The 15,512-nt window shown below is 50.0% G+C and overlaps 1 protein-coding gene across 2 annotated transcripts in view; it reads right to left on the bottom strand.

The window, feature by feature from the left end:
- Positions 1-15,512, bottom strand: part of KNTC1 (kinetochore associated 1) — a 2,501,313-nt gene that overhangs the window by 1,182,492 nt on the left and 1,303,309 nt on the right. For both annotated transcript variants that reach the window (XM_069619627.1, XM_069619628.1), the window contains exon 41: positions 12,503-12,607. In XM_069619627.1, the coding sequence (XP_069475728.1) occupies positions 12,503-12,607 (105 nt within the window). The remainder of the gene's footprint in view (positions 1-12,502; positions 12,608-15,512) is intronic.

The raw sequence follows: 15,512 nt of genomic DNA, 5'->3' as shown, positions 1-15,512 counted from the left end.
ATATACTCAGTCACTACGCCCCCACACCGCAATTTCCCCCTTTTTTTCCCTGAGCAATCACGCTGCGTAGGAAAATAGAGACATAACAATGGGATAATAACTCCACACAAAATTAACTACCCATACACCTCCGAAGGAGGAAGAATTTACGATAAACACCAAGTAGCATCAGGAAGGACAGAAAATTGTCACTAAGGACAATTGCCAAGTCATCGTTAAACCAACCAGATGCCACCAACCACGGACTTTGAGCGGGGATGGAGAGGGGAGATGAGGAATCTGAGGGAGAAGAATCCCTAGAAAGAGCATTACATTAAGTAATTTCTCCTTCAATGGATTACTTTTCTCCCGCAGATTACTCATCTTGATAAGACTCTTCAAGCAGTAGGTTAAGAAGGCGGGCAGAATGTTTGACTAAGATTTGCAGCACTGCCCTGCAAAAACACGCATTAGCTGTACAAGCCACATCTAAACGATATTGCTTAGCAAATGTATGAAGGGATGACCATGTTGCTACACGACACATACCCCTAACATGAACTCCTCTTTGTAACGCTGTTGCCGCCAAGACTCTCCTTGTCGAATGCGCCCTGGTGCCTGCCGGGAATTCCTTTCCAGCGGACTGGTAACATTCTGCTATACAGAAGATAATCTACCAGGACAAAGTTTGTTTAGTTATAGCCAGGCCCTTACGGGCTAAAGATAAGACCACAAACAGCTGGTCAACTCTTTTCCTCGCAACGTAGTAATTTAGCACCCGTTTGGGTTCTAGGAAATGAGAACGTTCCACTTCCTTAGAAGGGTGCGAGGGAGGATAGAAGACCGGGCGGTCAATGGATTGCAATAGGTGTAACTCTGAGACAACTTTGGGAAGGAAGCCTGGCCTCAACCTGAGCGAGACGTTCTCCCGAAAAACAATTGCAGAAAGGGTGGTATGTAGCGTAAAGCCTGTAGTTCACACACCCACCTTGCGGATGCAATAGCCACCAGAATGGCTGGTTTCAAGGAGAGGAGTCTTAAAGAACAAGTGTGCATGGGCTCAAAGGGAGCCGCCATCAAATAAGTGAATACCCTATCTGGGACAACAAAGGAAGTTGGCAGGAACTTATATTACCCAGATCGAAAAATATGAACCTTGATCCGGTGATCTCTTAAAGAGACAAGGCTGCCATATATCCTTTAACTGTGATGACGTGAAGGCCTGCTGAGGCAAGTGACAGAAGGAACTCCATCACTGTATTGGAGGGGCAAGAGATCGGGTCAATCTCGCGTTCCCTGTACCACCAATCATCTCCACCTGCACGCAGTGATCTTGCACATGTTCTGCGTGCAGCCAGCAACACCACTAGCACCTCCACAGAGGTCTCATAAATCACCCTCTCAGGAGCCACGCATGTTGGTTGTGGGATTCCGGGGTCGGATGGAGTATCTGACCTTCCGACTGGGCCATCAGATCCAGGATCTGAGGCAACCGGTGAGGTAGACAGATGGACATATCCAAGAGATCCGAATATCAGGTTCTCGCCCAGTTTGGGGCGATCAGGATCACGGTCATGCAAAAGCTCTTCAACCTCCTGAGAACCCATGGAATGACGAGAATAAGGGTGAGGGGGGTGTAGGGGAGAGGCAAGGTCCAGTGCACCAGAAACGCATCCTCCAGTGCACTGTTGTTCGCTGGGAATTCCCTTGAGCAAAACTGTCTGCACTTCCTGTTGGACTCCTTGGCAAACAGATCCACTGCCGGGTTATATCAGAGATAGAAGGCCTCTTCCAGGACTTCCTGGCACACTTCCCACTCGGACGAGCTGCTCAGAGCCTCCGCCAAACGTTCTCTGTACCCGCCAGATGAACTGCAGAGACTGGGATCCGGTTCTTCAAAAGTCAGAACGACAGCTGCATTGCCTCTCTGCAGAGGGGGCGAGAGTTTACGCCACATTGCTTGTTTATGTAATGCATAGCCACCATATTGTCCAAAAGAATCAGGACTTGCTTCCCCTCCCGAGACAGAGCAAATGCCATCAGGGCTAACCTGATGGCTCGCAACTCAGGTCTGTTGATGTGCCACTTGGCTTCCGTTGCTGACCAGAGGCCGTTGAGCTGCAAATCCTTGCAGTGAGTGCCCCAACCCTTCAGAGACGCATCCGTGACAATCAGGCTTGAGGCCATAGAAGCCAGAAGGGTTCCCCCGGTATGAGATTGCTGCGGTCCGCCCACCAGGAACGGTCATTGACCACTGGTGAGGACACGTAGATGACATTTGAATGAGCACTGAGGTGCTGCGACCATTGGCCCCTCAGGAGCCACTGCAGGGATCTCATGTGTAGTCTGGCCTCTGGCACTAGACAAAGAAGGTCATGAGACCTAAAAGGCACCTGAAGGAAGCCACTGGTAGAGTGGCGTGGTTCTGGGGACTGGCCGACCATCTGTGCCAAACTGATTATCTTCGGGAGGGAAGGCCTTCCCCCACCCGGGAATCTAGGACTGCCCCTGATGGTAAAGACCGTTGGAGCAGAGGTCTGTACTGGAGGAGCTGAGTTAAAGATAAGGAATCAACAACTGAATGCAGTGGGGGACAGCCGCCCCCCACTTAAAACTAAGTAGAGAAATTTGTATGGTCTAATTTGGTGTTGTAATTATGTGAAAATGGCATTCATAATGTTAGTAGATATTAGTAATCTAAAGGGAGTCATGTCTATAGGATCGAAAATGTCTGTATCATGGTTTAAGTAAGGAGGCAAAGAACAGAATGCATATTAAGGTTTTCCTATACACAGACAGAAAAGAGCTCTGACAAATGCCTTTTACTGGAAATGCATGTAACTGAAAATATGGCTAAAATGAGAGAAATTAAGTAATGGTTCAGAGCATGTATTGTGAGGTAATTCTGAAGTTGAAACATTTAAGGCTACCATGCTGTCAGAAATTAGACAAATGTGCTGAATCCAGACAATTAATTGGGCCTTGTCTGGAAATGTATCTAAAGGTTCCAGCTGCATTAACCATACTTGGGCAGGGCACCGGGGAAAAGTAAGAATGAGCGCCAGAATGTATTTCATTTTTGAAGGTTCAGATCAATTAAAAAATAATTGCCCGGTGAGCGAATGCTTAAACCAAGAGTTTGCCTAGACTCGGGTTGGGTGAGTGGGGGCTGGATTCTCCCTCGGACGAGTTATAAGAGGGAGCTCCGTTTTGAGCTCAGGGTGGTGGAGTCTGTGTACTTGACCACAATGCTGTTTTGTGCTCTGTGTCAGCCTAGCTTGGCATGAAATAAAACTTGATGAACTTCACTGTCTCCTTGCTGAACCATTGAGTGGCCCTTTTGATTGGTGTTAGAGTAAGGAATCTTGCACCCCTTGCCCCTCGGGTGCAGCTATCTTGTCTTAAGGTACTCAAGGGCGAGCTCTGATCTCATGGGCCCATCAGCGGTCACTCTGTCCTCGATTACAGGTCAAACCAAAAGGGAAGCACCTTGAACTGATAGTGCTGGTCCCCCATAGTGAACCTCAGGAACATCCTGTGCTTTCGATGAATCAGCACATGGAAAAAAGCATGCTGTAGATCCATTGACACTAGCCAGTCCCATAGCTCGAGAGCTCTCAAGGTCACCATCCTGAATTTGTCTTTCCTCAGGAAAATGTTTGCGGCCCTGAGGTCCAGAATGGGATAGAGATCTCCTCCCTTCTTCGGTACCAGGAAATGCTGGGAATACCAACCCGATCCTCTTAATTCGCAAGGTACCTCTTCCACGGCACCCTTCAGCAACAGGGCTCGCTGTTCTTCCTGTAGCTCCAGTCCCGGTTGGATTGGAGGTGGTGGGTGCCTGTCTGGTAGTTTTCTTAATAAGGGCATGCAATAACCCCACCGAACGAGGTGTAGAGCAAAGGTATCAGAAGTAATTCCCTGCCACTGGAATCAGTGCTCCGTCAATCATCCACAAAACGGCATGTCATGGGAGGGAAATCGAAGTGGCTTAGGAGGCTGCATCGCCGCTGACGCTGCTCGTTAGACTTTAGAAGCCCCACTGCCCCTTACGTAGAGCGTGAGAAACGCTTCTGCCCTTGCATGGCCCATGGGAGCTGTGCTCTCCTGCCATAAGGAGCATACGCCTATAGCCCCTTGCTCTAGAGGCAAAGCTGAAGGCAGGTTTTGCCAGCTGTGCAGCTAGGCCTAGAGATATAGCAACAATTTTGGATTCCTTAAATTTCTCCAAGTAATCATCTGCCTATTGGCCGACCATTTTGGCCGATCAGGAAATCACCTTCTAAGGACATGTCCAGCAATTTAACCTGGACAGTAGGCGAAAAGCCAGATGTTTTTAAGTAGGCCTGCCTCCTCAGCGTTACACTGACGCCATAGAACAGCCCACACAGTCAGCAATGTCCAAGCCCGTTCGCAGTGACTACCTGGCCACCCCCTTTCCATCCTCCATCAGCTGTAAGAAGCCCTTTTGCATTTCCTTATCAGGGGCATACGTGCAGAATTCTCCATTGCTGTCCAAAGTCCAAATGAATACTTGGCACAGCTGCTTACCACATTGGTAGATTTAAAGGACCATACTGCCCAGAGTAGAACAAGTTACTTTCTTACCTGGTAACGTTCTTTCGATGGGATGGTCTGACGACGTATTCCATATCTATGACATGTAATCACCACAGCTGTGCTGCTTCGGAAACTTTTTTCGGCGTCTGCGTCCTGCGTCGATGATGTCGACGCGCCGCCGTCGAGGACCTCCTCCGATGTCCAACATCATCTGATGTGATAAGTAGGACGCACGACGCCCGTAGCCTCAGTTGTAGTTTTTTCCCCCAGAACGTGTGACATTAGTCAACTGCCAGTCAGACACCAAGCCTTGCGGAACGCAAGCTGCAATCGCAAAAGAAATTCTGCAGCGGGGAAGGTAGGGCGGGAGCGATATGGAATACGTCGTCGGACCATCCCATCGAAAGAACGTTACCAGGTAAGAAAGTAACTTGTTCTTCGAGGGGATTGGGTCTTCCGACATATTCCATATCTATGACAGACTCCCAAAGCAGTACCAGAGCAAGGAGGAGGGAAAGAATTTAGAATCAAAATCTAGAATAGCCAATCAAATAGCAGAGCAAAGGACCGCCTTGCCAAAGGCCAGATCCTGTGCTCGGATGGAATCGAGGGAATAGTGACGTACAAATGTATGTACTGAAGCCCAGGTGGCTGCATCACAGATGTTGTGAATAGGAACACCCCTCTGCAGGGCAGTAGATGCAGCCATACCCCTGGTAGAATGGGCCCGCAAGCCAGCCGGTGGGTCCTTACCCGCCAAGCGGTAGCACTCCGAGATGGCCAAAATAATCCAGCGAGACAAAGTCTGCTTCGTCACAGCTTGCCCTAAACGCTTTCCAGCGTAACCAATAAAGAGTTGATCGTCCACTCTGACCCGGGACATGCGTGAAACATAAAAGCTTAAAGCTCTCCTAGGATCAAGCCTATGGAGCCTCTCCTCTTCCTTACCAGGATGCGGAGGAGGATAGAATGCCGGAAGAACAACCTTCTGGGCCAAATGAAATTCCGTCACTACCTTCGGAAGAAAAGAAGGACGAACTCTAAGGACAACCCTGTCCTTGTGAAATACAGTGAAGGGTGGCTTAACTGAAAGTGCCTGTAACTCACTCACTCTGCGAGCGGAAGTAACCGCAACCAAAAACACAGTTTTCAGAGTTAACAGCCTCAAAGGGCAAGAATGTAAAGGCTAAAACGGAGCCGCCATAAGAAACTTAAGAACAAGGTTTAAATCCCAACCGGGCACCAGGAAAGGTGACGGAGGGAACACATTAGTGAGCCCTTTCAGAAACTGTGAAATTAAAGGGATTTTAAAGTAAGAACACTCTTCTGACGAGCGCTTAAAGATGGACAGCGCCGCCAGGTAACCTTTAATGGTACCCACTTGCAAGCCCCTGTGGGCCAAAGAAAGTAAAAAGGACAGAACCATGGGGATGTCACATGCAAAACGATCCACATTCTGAACTCGGCACCAGTCGCGGAACTTACGCCAACGGCAACGGTACAGAGACTTTGTTGCTGGCCTTCGGACCGAAAGCAACACCTCCATCACGTCTTCAGGGAGGTCCCAATCCTTATACCTCAACCTTTCAGAAGCCAAGCGTGAAGGTTGAGGGATCTGACCTCTGGATGGAGAACCTGACCCCCCTCCCGTGAGAGCAGATCGTCTCGGTAGGGAAGACGACGCGGGGGGCAGATGGACAAGTCGAGAAGGTCCAGGTACCACGTCCTCCGAGCCCACGCCGGAGCAATGAGGATCATCCGGGAACCGAACTTCCGTAACCTCTGCAGCACTTGCGGGATGACGGGGACCGGAGGAAACGCGTACAGCAGCGGGAACGACCACTCCACCACAAACGCGTCTCCTAAGGCTCCTTTTGGAGGAAATTCCCGCGAGTAAAACCTTTCGCACTTCCGGTTGACACTGGAGGCGAATAGATCCACTTGAGGGGTCCCCCAAAGGGCGAAGATCTCCAGGAGAATCTCCGGAGCCAACTCCCACTCGTGAGAGATCGTGCTCTGCCTGCTCAGAGCGTCCGCCGTCACGTTTTCGTCTCCGGCCAGAAGAACTGCCGAGATCGAAACTTCCTGCTGGATGGCCCAGAACTCGAGCTGCATCGCCTCCCTGCACAGAGGAAGTGACCCTGCCCTCCCCCTTTTTGTTGAGGTAGTGCATGGCCACTGTGTTGTCCGTCAGGATCAGGACACTCTTTCCTCGCACAGTCGGCAGAAAAGCCTTCAGGGCTAGCCTGACGGCCCTCAGCTCCAACAGATTGATATGGAGTCTGGACTCCGACGGAGACCAACAACCGCTGACTGTCAGCCCGTTGGCATGAGCTCCCCAACCCGTGAGGGATGCATCCGTCACGATCGTCACCTCCGGCCAGGGAAGCCAAAATGGAGCCCCCTTCATCAAGTTGCGTTCGACGGCCCACCAGAGAAGGTCCCGGGCGACCGAGGGCGGCACCTGAACCGGGTCCGACATCCTGCCGGAGGACTGTGACCATTGCGTCTTGAGCGCCCACTGCAAAGATCTCATCCGCAGGCGAGCCTCTGGCACCAGAAAAATGCAGGATGCCATGAGGCCGAGCAACCTCAAGAACTCTAACGCTGGGAGCGTCTGGGCATGCTGAAACTTGTGCACCATCTGCTGAATGTGAAGAGCCCTCACCTGGGGAGGAAAACACTGCCCCAGGGAAGTGTCGAGCACTGCTCTGATGTACTGGAGCTGCTGTGTTGGCGTCAAATGGGACTTCTTTAAATTGAGGGAGAAGCCCAGCCTGTGAAGGGAGTGGCAGGTGACGGACAGATGATCCAGGACTTGCTCGGGAGAGCTCCCCCTGATCAACCAATCGTCCAGGTAGGGGTAGACGTGAATCCCCCCTTGCCTGAGATGCGCTGCCACCACCACCATGAGCTTGGTGAAAACCCTCGGGGCGGAAGTCAATCCGAACGGCAGGACCCGAAACTGAAAGTGCGAGTCGCCAACCGCGAACCTCAGGTACTTCTTGTGCTTGGGATGGATCGGCACATGGAAGTAAGCATCCTTGAGGTTGAGTGACACCAACCAGTCCTGAAGCTGAAGGGCCTGGAGGACTTGAGAGAGTAACCATCTTGAACTTGTCCTTCCTGAGGAGTTTGTTCAAACCGCGCAAGTCCATGATGGGTCTCAATCCCCAGTCTTTCTTCGAAATCAAAAAATAAGGGGAATACCATCCCTTGTTCCTCTCCGCTACAGGCACCAGTTCTATGGCGCCTTTCTCCAGCAGGGCTTGAATTTCCTGCGCCAGGAGCGGATCCGGACTCTGCAAAGAGAGGTTCCCCGGTGGATTGTCGCGAGGCCTGTGCCGAAAGGGAAGACAGTAGCCGTGGGTTATGATCTCCAGAACCCACACATCTGAAGTAATGGCTTGCCACTCTACAAGATGCTGCGCCAGCCTTCCCCCAACCGGCGAACCATGGGACATGGCCTCATGACTGAGTGGGAGCGGCCGCGGCGTTACCTGAGGGCAAAGAGGCAACTGCCCGAGCGGCCTTGGCACCACGGGTACCCTGTCGTCCACCCCTGGTACCCCTGCGTTGGCCTCTTTGACTGCCAGCTCCTCTCGCTTTACTGAAGGACGAGTAATAGCGAAAGGAACCACCCCTCCACTGCTGTCCCCTAGGACGAAAAGGCGGAGGTTGGCGAACTGCAGCGCCCAACGACTTCGCTGCAGCTTTCGAGGTCTGCAACCTCTCAAGGCTCTCGTCAGCCTTGCTGCCAAAAAGGTGTTCACCGTCAAAGGGCATGTTGAGGAGCCGAGACTGCACATCAGGAGCAAACCCCGACTTCCGCAACCACGCAAACCTGCGTATCACGGTGCTCGCCGCCATGTACCTACTGACGCATTCAGCTAAGTCCAAACCCGACTGAACGGACTCACACATGGCATCCTTACCATCCTGGACCATAGCAAGGAAACCATCCCGTTCGTCCGCTTCGGGAATATGTTCAGCCGCTAACGCAACACAGTTCCACAGAGTGTGTGTGAAACGAGACAAGGCACAAATGGAGTTGGCCGCCTGAAGCGCCATACCACCAGAAGAAAACACTTTCTTCGCCCAGCCATCAAAACGTTTGTCGTCCCTATCAGGAGGGATGGTAGGGTACGACGCCTGCTTTGCCGGGGCCGTGGCCGCCTGCACCACCAAACTCTCCGGAGTGGGGTGCCTGGTCAAGTAGCAGGGGTCGCTACTGGCTGGACGGTATTATCGCGACAAGGATCTGCCCACCGCCGGGAGACTCTCCGGAGCAGTCCAAGCCGCCGCCACCCTTCTCTGTAAAGCCATATGGAACGGCAGTACCGGATCAGTTGGGGGACCAACATCAAGGATGTCCGTCAGATCATCCTGCACAAACTCCCCTGGGGGAGCAGACCATCCCAAGTACTCAGAAACCCTAGCCATAAGGCGCCGGTACGAGGAATCGGCATGAGAGCCAGGCTCAGGCCTACAAAACTCTACCTCCGGAGAGGTGTCCAGTCCACTGGCATCATGCAGTGACTGTCTCAAATCGTCAAACTGACTATGGCCCGAGACAATTTCATCTGGAACCTGACTAGGAACCAGGCCATCAGAATCCTCATCCGCCTCTGAAATATAGTCCAGGTGCCGAAAAGAAGGCACCCGAGAGTGCTTGCTCTTAAGCAGAGCCTTCCTAGGGGGTACTCCCGTGCCACGGGGTACTTCCGACACAAAAGGCGTCGAGCGAATCTGCGTCGAGAGAACCGGCATCGGCGCCGAGAGGATCAGCGTCGAGGAAATCGGCGTCGACGTCAGATGCAGCGCCTCCAGCATCGGCGGCGTCGACACAGCCCTTGAGGCCGGAGCCCCGAGCGTGTCCCTCGACGACCTGAGCGTCGACGACTTCCTCGGAGCCGGAGCCTCGAGAAAGCCAGTCGACGCCCTCGACGCCTCAGACGTCGATGTCTTCCTCGAAGACCTCACAGGTGCACACGGTCTCGAACGCGTCGATGACCGGGACCTGGAACGGGTACGTCGAGAACGAGTCTCCTTGTCCGAACGGGACCTCTCCCGTGACTCGTGCCGACCACTCTTGCGAGCGGTGTCTCTCGACCTCTCACGACCGACCCCACTCGGGGGTGCGGACGGCTTAGTACCCTGCGACTCAAGAATCGCCAGCATTTTCTTCCCGAAGGAAGCCCATTCCTCCGGCGTTGCACGACTGGTGGGGTAAGCGACGTGCCGGGCAGAGTTCTCCGAAGAGGACCTGGAAGACGACCGGTGTCGGAGCTTCCGAGAATGCCTTGAAGAGGCTGAGGAGTGGCGAGACTGACTCCTAGAAGGAGACCCACGAGACTTCCGACGACGCGGAGAGTCACCCCTTGAATCATCCGTCGAAAGCCCCGCAGACTTCGACTTCCTGGGCTTGGACACCCGACCTACCGACAACTTCTTCTTACGTTCGCGTAAGGCGTTGGACGTGAGCGACTGGCAGTCGATACAGTCATCCGTGTCGTGGGCCTCCCCGAGGCACCAGAGGCAGGCGTCGTGCGAGTCCGTCACCGACATCTTGGACCCACACTCCCCGCACTTCTTGAAACCCGGACGCGGGGTCGAAGACGAAGTAGAAGACATCTTCACACAAAGGATTTTCACAAAACGAACAGGTTCGAAGAACCGAGAAGAACAGAACTCTAAAGAGTCGAGGCGTGAACCGAGAATCACAAAGCAACACGTTCGCGGAAAAAACGGAACTGAGGCTACGGGAGTCATGCGTCCTACTTATCACATCGGATGACGTCGGAGGAGGTCCTCGACGGCGGCGCGTCGACGTCATCGACGTAGGACGCAGAAAAAAGTTTCCGAAGCAGCACAGCTGTGGTGATTACATGTCATAGATATGGAATACGTCGGAGGACCCAATCCCCTCGAAAATGTCTTTTTAGCCAAGGCATCAACCTTTTTTCCTTTCACTGTCGGGAGGTAAAGTGGAAGTTGAGGAAGCTGGTCCAAAAGAGATTGTAGCAGACTGCATAACAAGCCCTGCTGGGGAAGGCTGAGAGGAGAGTAATGAAGGATCTCCTCTAGCCAGCCTACACTTCTCGGAAATGCGCAAATGGTGGAGCTAACCCAGGAATAGAACACGGATGCTGCCACAGAGTGGTTATTGGGTCAGCAATAGCAGGGGTTAGAGGTATATTGCCCAGCGTCGCCAGACCTTCATCCAAAATATCGTTGAGTTCCTACCCCTGAGCTGGCGCTACTGAGGGTTGCAATCCCAATGTGTCACATACCCATGCTACCAAATCCTTGATTTTGGAGAAATTATGAGTATAGGACTGGGTTTGTTGAAAATCCAGACCACTGAGTTCATGAAGGCCATGAGCTAGCTGTAACAACTGATTTTGGTCCTCAAAATAGTTGCCACCTCCCGTGCCTATGTAAATGGTGTTGGCATCCCCTTGCTCCCCCTCCTTTGGTGTCAAAGGGTTTAACAGAACTGACAACGTCCATACCGGGGCACTAAAGGGGTCAGGGAAGTAGAGCACTGCTCTTGGCTTCAAGGCCTGCTGTATGAGGGGGTTACCTGTGCCGACTGAAGCATGCTTTTTAAACATCTCAAGCATAGAGGTCTTAAAATCCCCCCACTCTGATGGGTGGTAGGCCCCGCTGACTGCTTACCTTTTTCTGTCGCTGAATCAGTGTCCTGATGATGGCAGTGATGCCTCTTCTTTCAGGACGAGGCAGAATGGCTCCTCGAGTGGGACTGTTTCTTCTTCCGCTGATGTTCTTTCTTGGGGGCGTGCCCCTCAATTTCGGTCACTGAGGATCGAACCGTCGACCAGGCCGAAGATTTAGAGGGCGGCCGATCAAGTGCGAGCTTAGATGATCGATAGTGAAGGGATTTCAGCTGCATTTTGGCATGCGACAGACAGCCTTTCTTCTTGTGACCCGTGCCAAGGCACCAGAGACAACCTGTGCTGGTCAGTGATGGACATCTTGGTGCCACAAAGAATACACCGCTTGAAGCCAGAAACCTGAGCGACCATCTCGCGTCGAGGAATTAGAAAAATAAAGTTTTCTGATGAAAACTTTGAGGAGTCGTAGACTCGCTTGTGTTACCAAGCAGCATGAAATCATGTGAAAAAAAACAACTGCGGCGTAGTGACAGAGTATATATATGACACCTGATGTCACGTCCAGAGAACATGATTGAGTGCCGAGCAAGACAGATCAATGGCCGAGTCGAGGTTCACTACGCCCCTTGTCGAAATGTTCTGAGGCAGCGAAGCTAGATGGAATATCTATCAGATGAAGAAGTGTGGGAGAAAAGCAATCCATTGAAACATGTTTACCAATGGAATAAAACAAAAAAGAGTTCACATCAAGTGCAGCTTCGACTGAGGCCTAAAACAAATGTGCAGGTTTTACTGAGGCCTGGAGCAAATGTCCAATATGATTCTGGGAGTACCCAAAATGCACTACACACAGGCGCCATGTTTTAAAAGCATTACAACAGCATGCACAAGAAGACATCAGTAAAGATGATGAATCTTTGGGAAGATGCAAGCCACTATCAAGTTGCTGAACCCATTTTACATAAAGTACCTCAGTTGGCTTCAAGAATGCTCCAACTTTGGTTAGGAAACAGTACACAATTTGCTGGGAAAATCTATAAATCTTCTCAACGCTTTCCCATAGTTTGCAGCTGAAATGATGACCCAGCATGCAGGGTCAAATGTCAACGTCCATCCAGACACAAATCTATAGATTTACAAGTACAGCAGTCTTTTGAAAGGGATACAAGTTTGCATTATACATACCTCAGCAAAATAAAAGGCTCACAGTTAACATTTAGCTCTATTTGCATGACACGGATAAGAGATAAACATCTAAGAATTACAATAGTAGTAATCACAAAATTCTCTGGCAGATCAATCGTGCTTGCATGGTATCATCCTACCTTATGCAATAACGCCATGGCTGTATCCTTAATAACAGACACTGTTTTTTCACCCATTGCACGAACAATCATTTTGCAGTCGCCCAGGGCTTTCTGATCATGGAGCTTAAGCATATGGAAATACATAAGGAAAACATTTTAAATTGCATACATATCAATGACTCCTTTTCAAGAATAAAATTAAAATAGATTTTTTTTTGCAGTTTGAAGCTAATATCATCTGGGCACTGTGTGAGGGCATCTTGGAGTAAGACACACAACAGATTTAAAGCAAACACTTTTATTAACTTAAATGTCAGGATGGAAAAACGCTAATCTTGCCCTATAATATGGTGGGATTTTCCTACCAAACCTAAACTAAGGAAATTCAATGTCAATAAGTTCAACTTAGGAATCTGTGTCTAAAGCCGATACTAGCCCTCACAACTAATCGTATACAATGTCCAGGGATATCAGTAATCAACAAAATAGTGTTCAGTATAAAGCTCAGAGCTTGGTTCAGCTTGCAGCTTTCTTTCAGCTCCCTTGCCCAAGTATAAAGCATTTCTTATAAAACAAAAAGTCTTAGGATTGCCTTAAGTTCCAAAGTAATACAGGTTTAACCAATACTCAAGGGTTCCATTCCCCAATTCCAAAACACAGTTCATCCGTCAGGACAAATACACAATTCCATGAGGGTGTTTCCTTAATGTTCTGTGCCACACTTACACCCTCTGCTTACAGCTGGTCTTTGAACCACAACATTTTTGTGTTTGAAATTGGCAGTTCAGTTAAATTCACCTTTTAAAGTTCACTTCCCGAAGTTCCAACACTTGGGTAAATAATGCACATTGGGTTTGCTGGTTTTGTCAAAGTGCACGCACTTTATAGTTCTTTATAATTATACTTAATTGTTCTGTAGAAATACAATATTTCAAAGTTGCTTGCAATGTGATTTTCCGTCACTTTAGGAATTAGCACACAGTACATTTAGTTATATGGAAAAAGCTTAATTTCTCTTGTTTTCTTCATAAGAAAGGATTTTCCTTCAGTGCAGTATTCAAAATGGTACAGATTTATGATTTAAATATTCTTTTTCGTTCAGCACTTCAGTAATGTGTAAAGGTTGTAAGGTACATAACTTTGTTGTCCTTGTTCAATATGTTACGTATTGTAATCTGTCTTTATAATTGGCCTTTATATGTGCCCAGAGTTCAGAGACCTTTGAAAACATGCCATCAGCTGCAGATGACTACTCCGTAACAAAGTATTCACTCTGCTTCACGAGTTAAGAAATCGGACACCTTTGAAAACGTGCCTTCTATTCACATGACCACTGCAATACAATATCCTTGCGTAAAGCACCAAACACTCGCATACCGGGGTTCGGTTTGTCTAGCAACATACTGGTTGCTTTGATGAGAGATCCTGCAAGCTCCACCGCCTGCCCCTCAGACACTCTTGGGTCGGCCACTGGCCCCAAGATAACGAACACCATGAGCAATTGAAACCGTGCAGCCTTCCAGCAGAGCCCTCCTTTCAAGCTTCCTTCGGTTCCACAGAGCTCTAGCTCCCGGGCCACTTTTCCATGAGCCATAAGCGTGATGCACACAGACAGCTACTCACTGTTCGTGGCCTCTCTGCTGCTGCAAAGTCACTGCCACTGCTCCTGTCACCATTCCTCCCTTACACTCATTTGGTCTGGCTGTTTATACACCTGCAACCCTTTAACAGGCTGCCGGTGCAGATTCACCATTAGCCCTGTCTGACCATCATTAAGGGGACATGCTTGACCTCTACTGCTCTCAGTAGGCCTCTTCTTCATCAAAGAAACTACCTGGTGAAAGCAACTAGTCTTCACTGCTCATAATTGACTCTTCCTCGTCTCACTACTTTTTGTAGGCATGTATGGAGAATTCAGGGGAGCTTGTAATACCTCAAAGACGGGGGATGGGTTGGTTTGCTCCTTATTAGGCAAAGGGAGATACCATGTCTACCCAAGGGCATCCCACTCCAAGTACCCACAGACCCTCCACCCAGGTGATCCTCCCTTGCTTGTCCACCCCAGGGTTGGGATCCAAGAGCAATGCCATTTACCTGGCCACCTTTGCATAGGATCCATGGGGAATAGGGGTGGGAATACCCTCATGTTTCTCACAACTGTCAAAGTGAATTTGGGGATTGTGAAGGAGAAATTACTTACCAAAATGATCTTTCTATGGATTCTTCTACTGCAGATTCCTCATCTGATAGATCTCCTCATCCAGCTTTGCTGCTCAGAAACCTTTTCAACAGGGGACGAAGTGGACCTCGACTCGGCCGTCAATCTGTCTTGCTCGGTGCTCTTTCGTCGGCGGCAGACGCGACTTCAGGCGTCGCATGAATACCACGTCACTACGCCCCATGCTTCAGTTCCCTCCTCTTCCCCCCATAGTTGAACGCTGCAGAGGAAAACAACGGGAGGGAAGGCTAACCAGCTGATGAAAAACTTACAGGGAATATGCCAACAGGGAGACCCCACAGAATAGAGATGTAAATAAATGTGATTTTTGATGTTTTTGTTCCTTCAAAAAACAATCACTTAGCATAATAGAAGAAGAACAAACCTGGAACAATGAGGATTACCCATGGGAACTCGTGGACCATTAGTTCTTATGGTTCACCACCATTTTGTCCCATTATCAAGGCCAGGCAGGATCAGGCACTCTACCCCAATCATCCACACCTGCAACCCATTGACTCTGCTCACCTGGATAAAAGGTAGAGCACGAAAACACACTCTGAGCAAGGCGGTGCACAGGAAGGGGCTGTTTGTCCAGAGAGGTGACTAACCAGTAACGCAGTAAGCCAGAGAATCAGGGGAGACTACAAGCGAAGTTCCCTTATTGCCAGAACGCGAGAATTCCAAGAAGCCAAGAAAGTTATTCAAGCCAGCCCAGCGGGAAGCAAACAATCATATCCAGTGTCATGGGGCTAACAGCTGCCCACCCAGGTGATCGGCAAAGCTGGGGAGGTAACAGCAGAATGCTAG

Source organism: Ambystoma mexicanum, chromosome 10 (genome assembly GCF_040938575.1).
Source record: "Ambystoma mexicanum isolate Mex_15411 chromosome 10, UKY_AmexF1_1, whole genome shotgun sequence".
Taxonomy (NCBI): domain Eukaryota; kingdom Metazoa; phylum Chordata; class Amphibia; order Caudata; family Ambystomatidae; genus Ambystoma; species Ambystoma mexicanum.
Note: the sequence above shows the minus strand (reverse complement) of the source record. Positions and strands in the feature narration are given on the sequence as shown.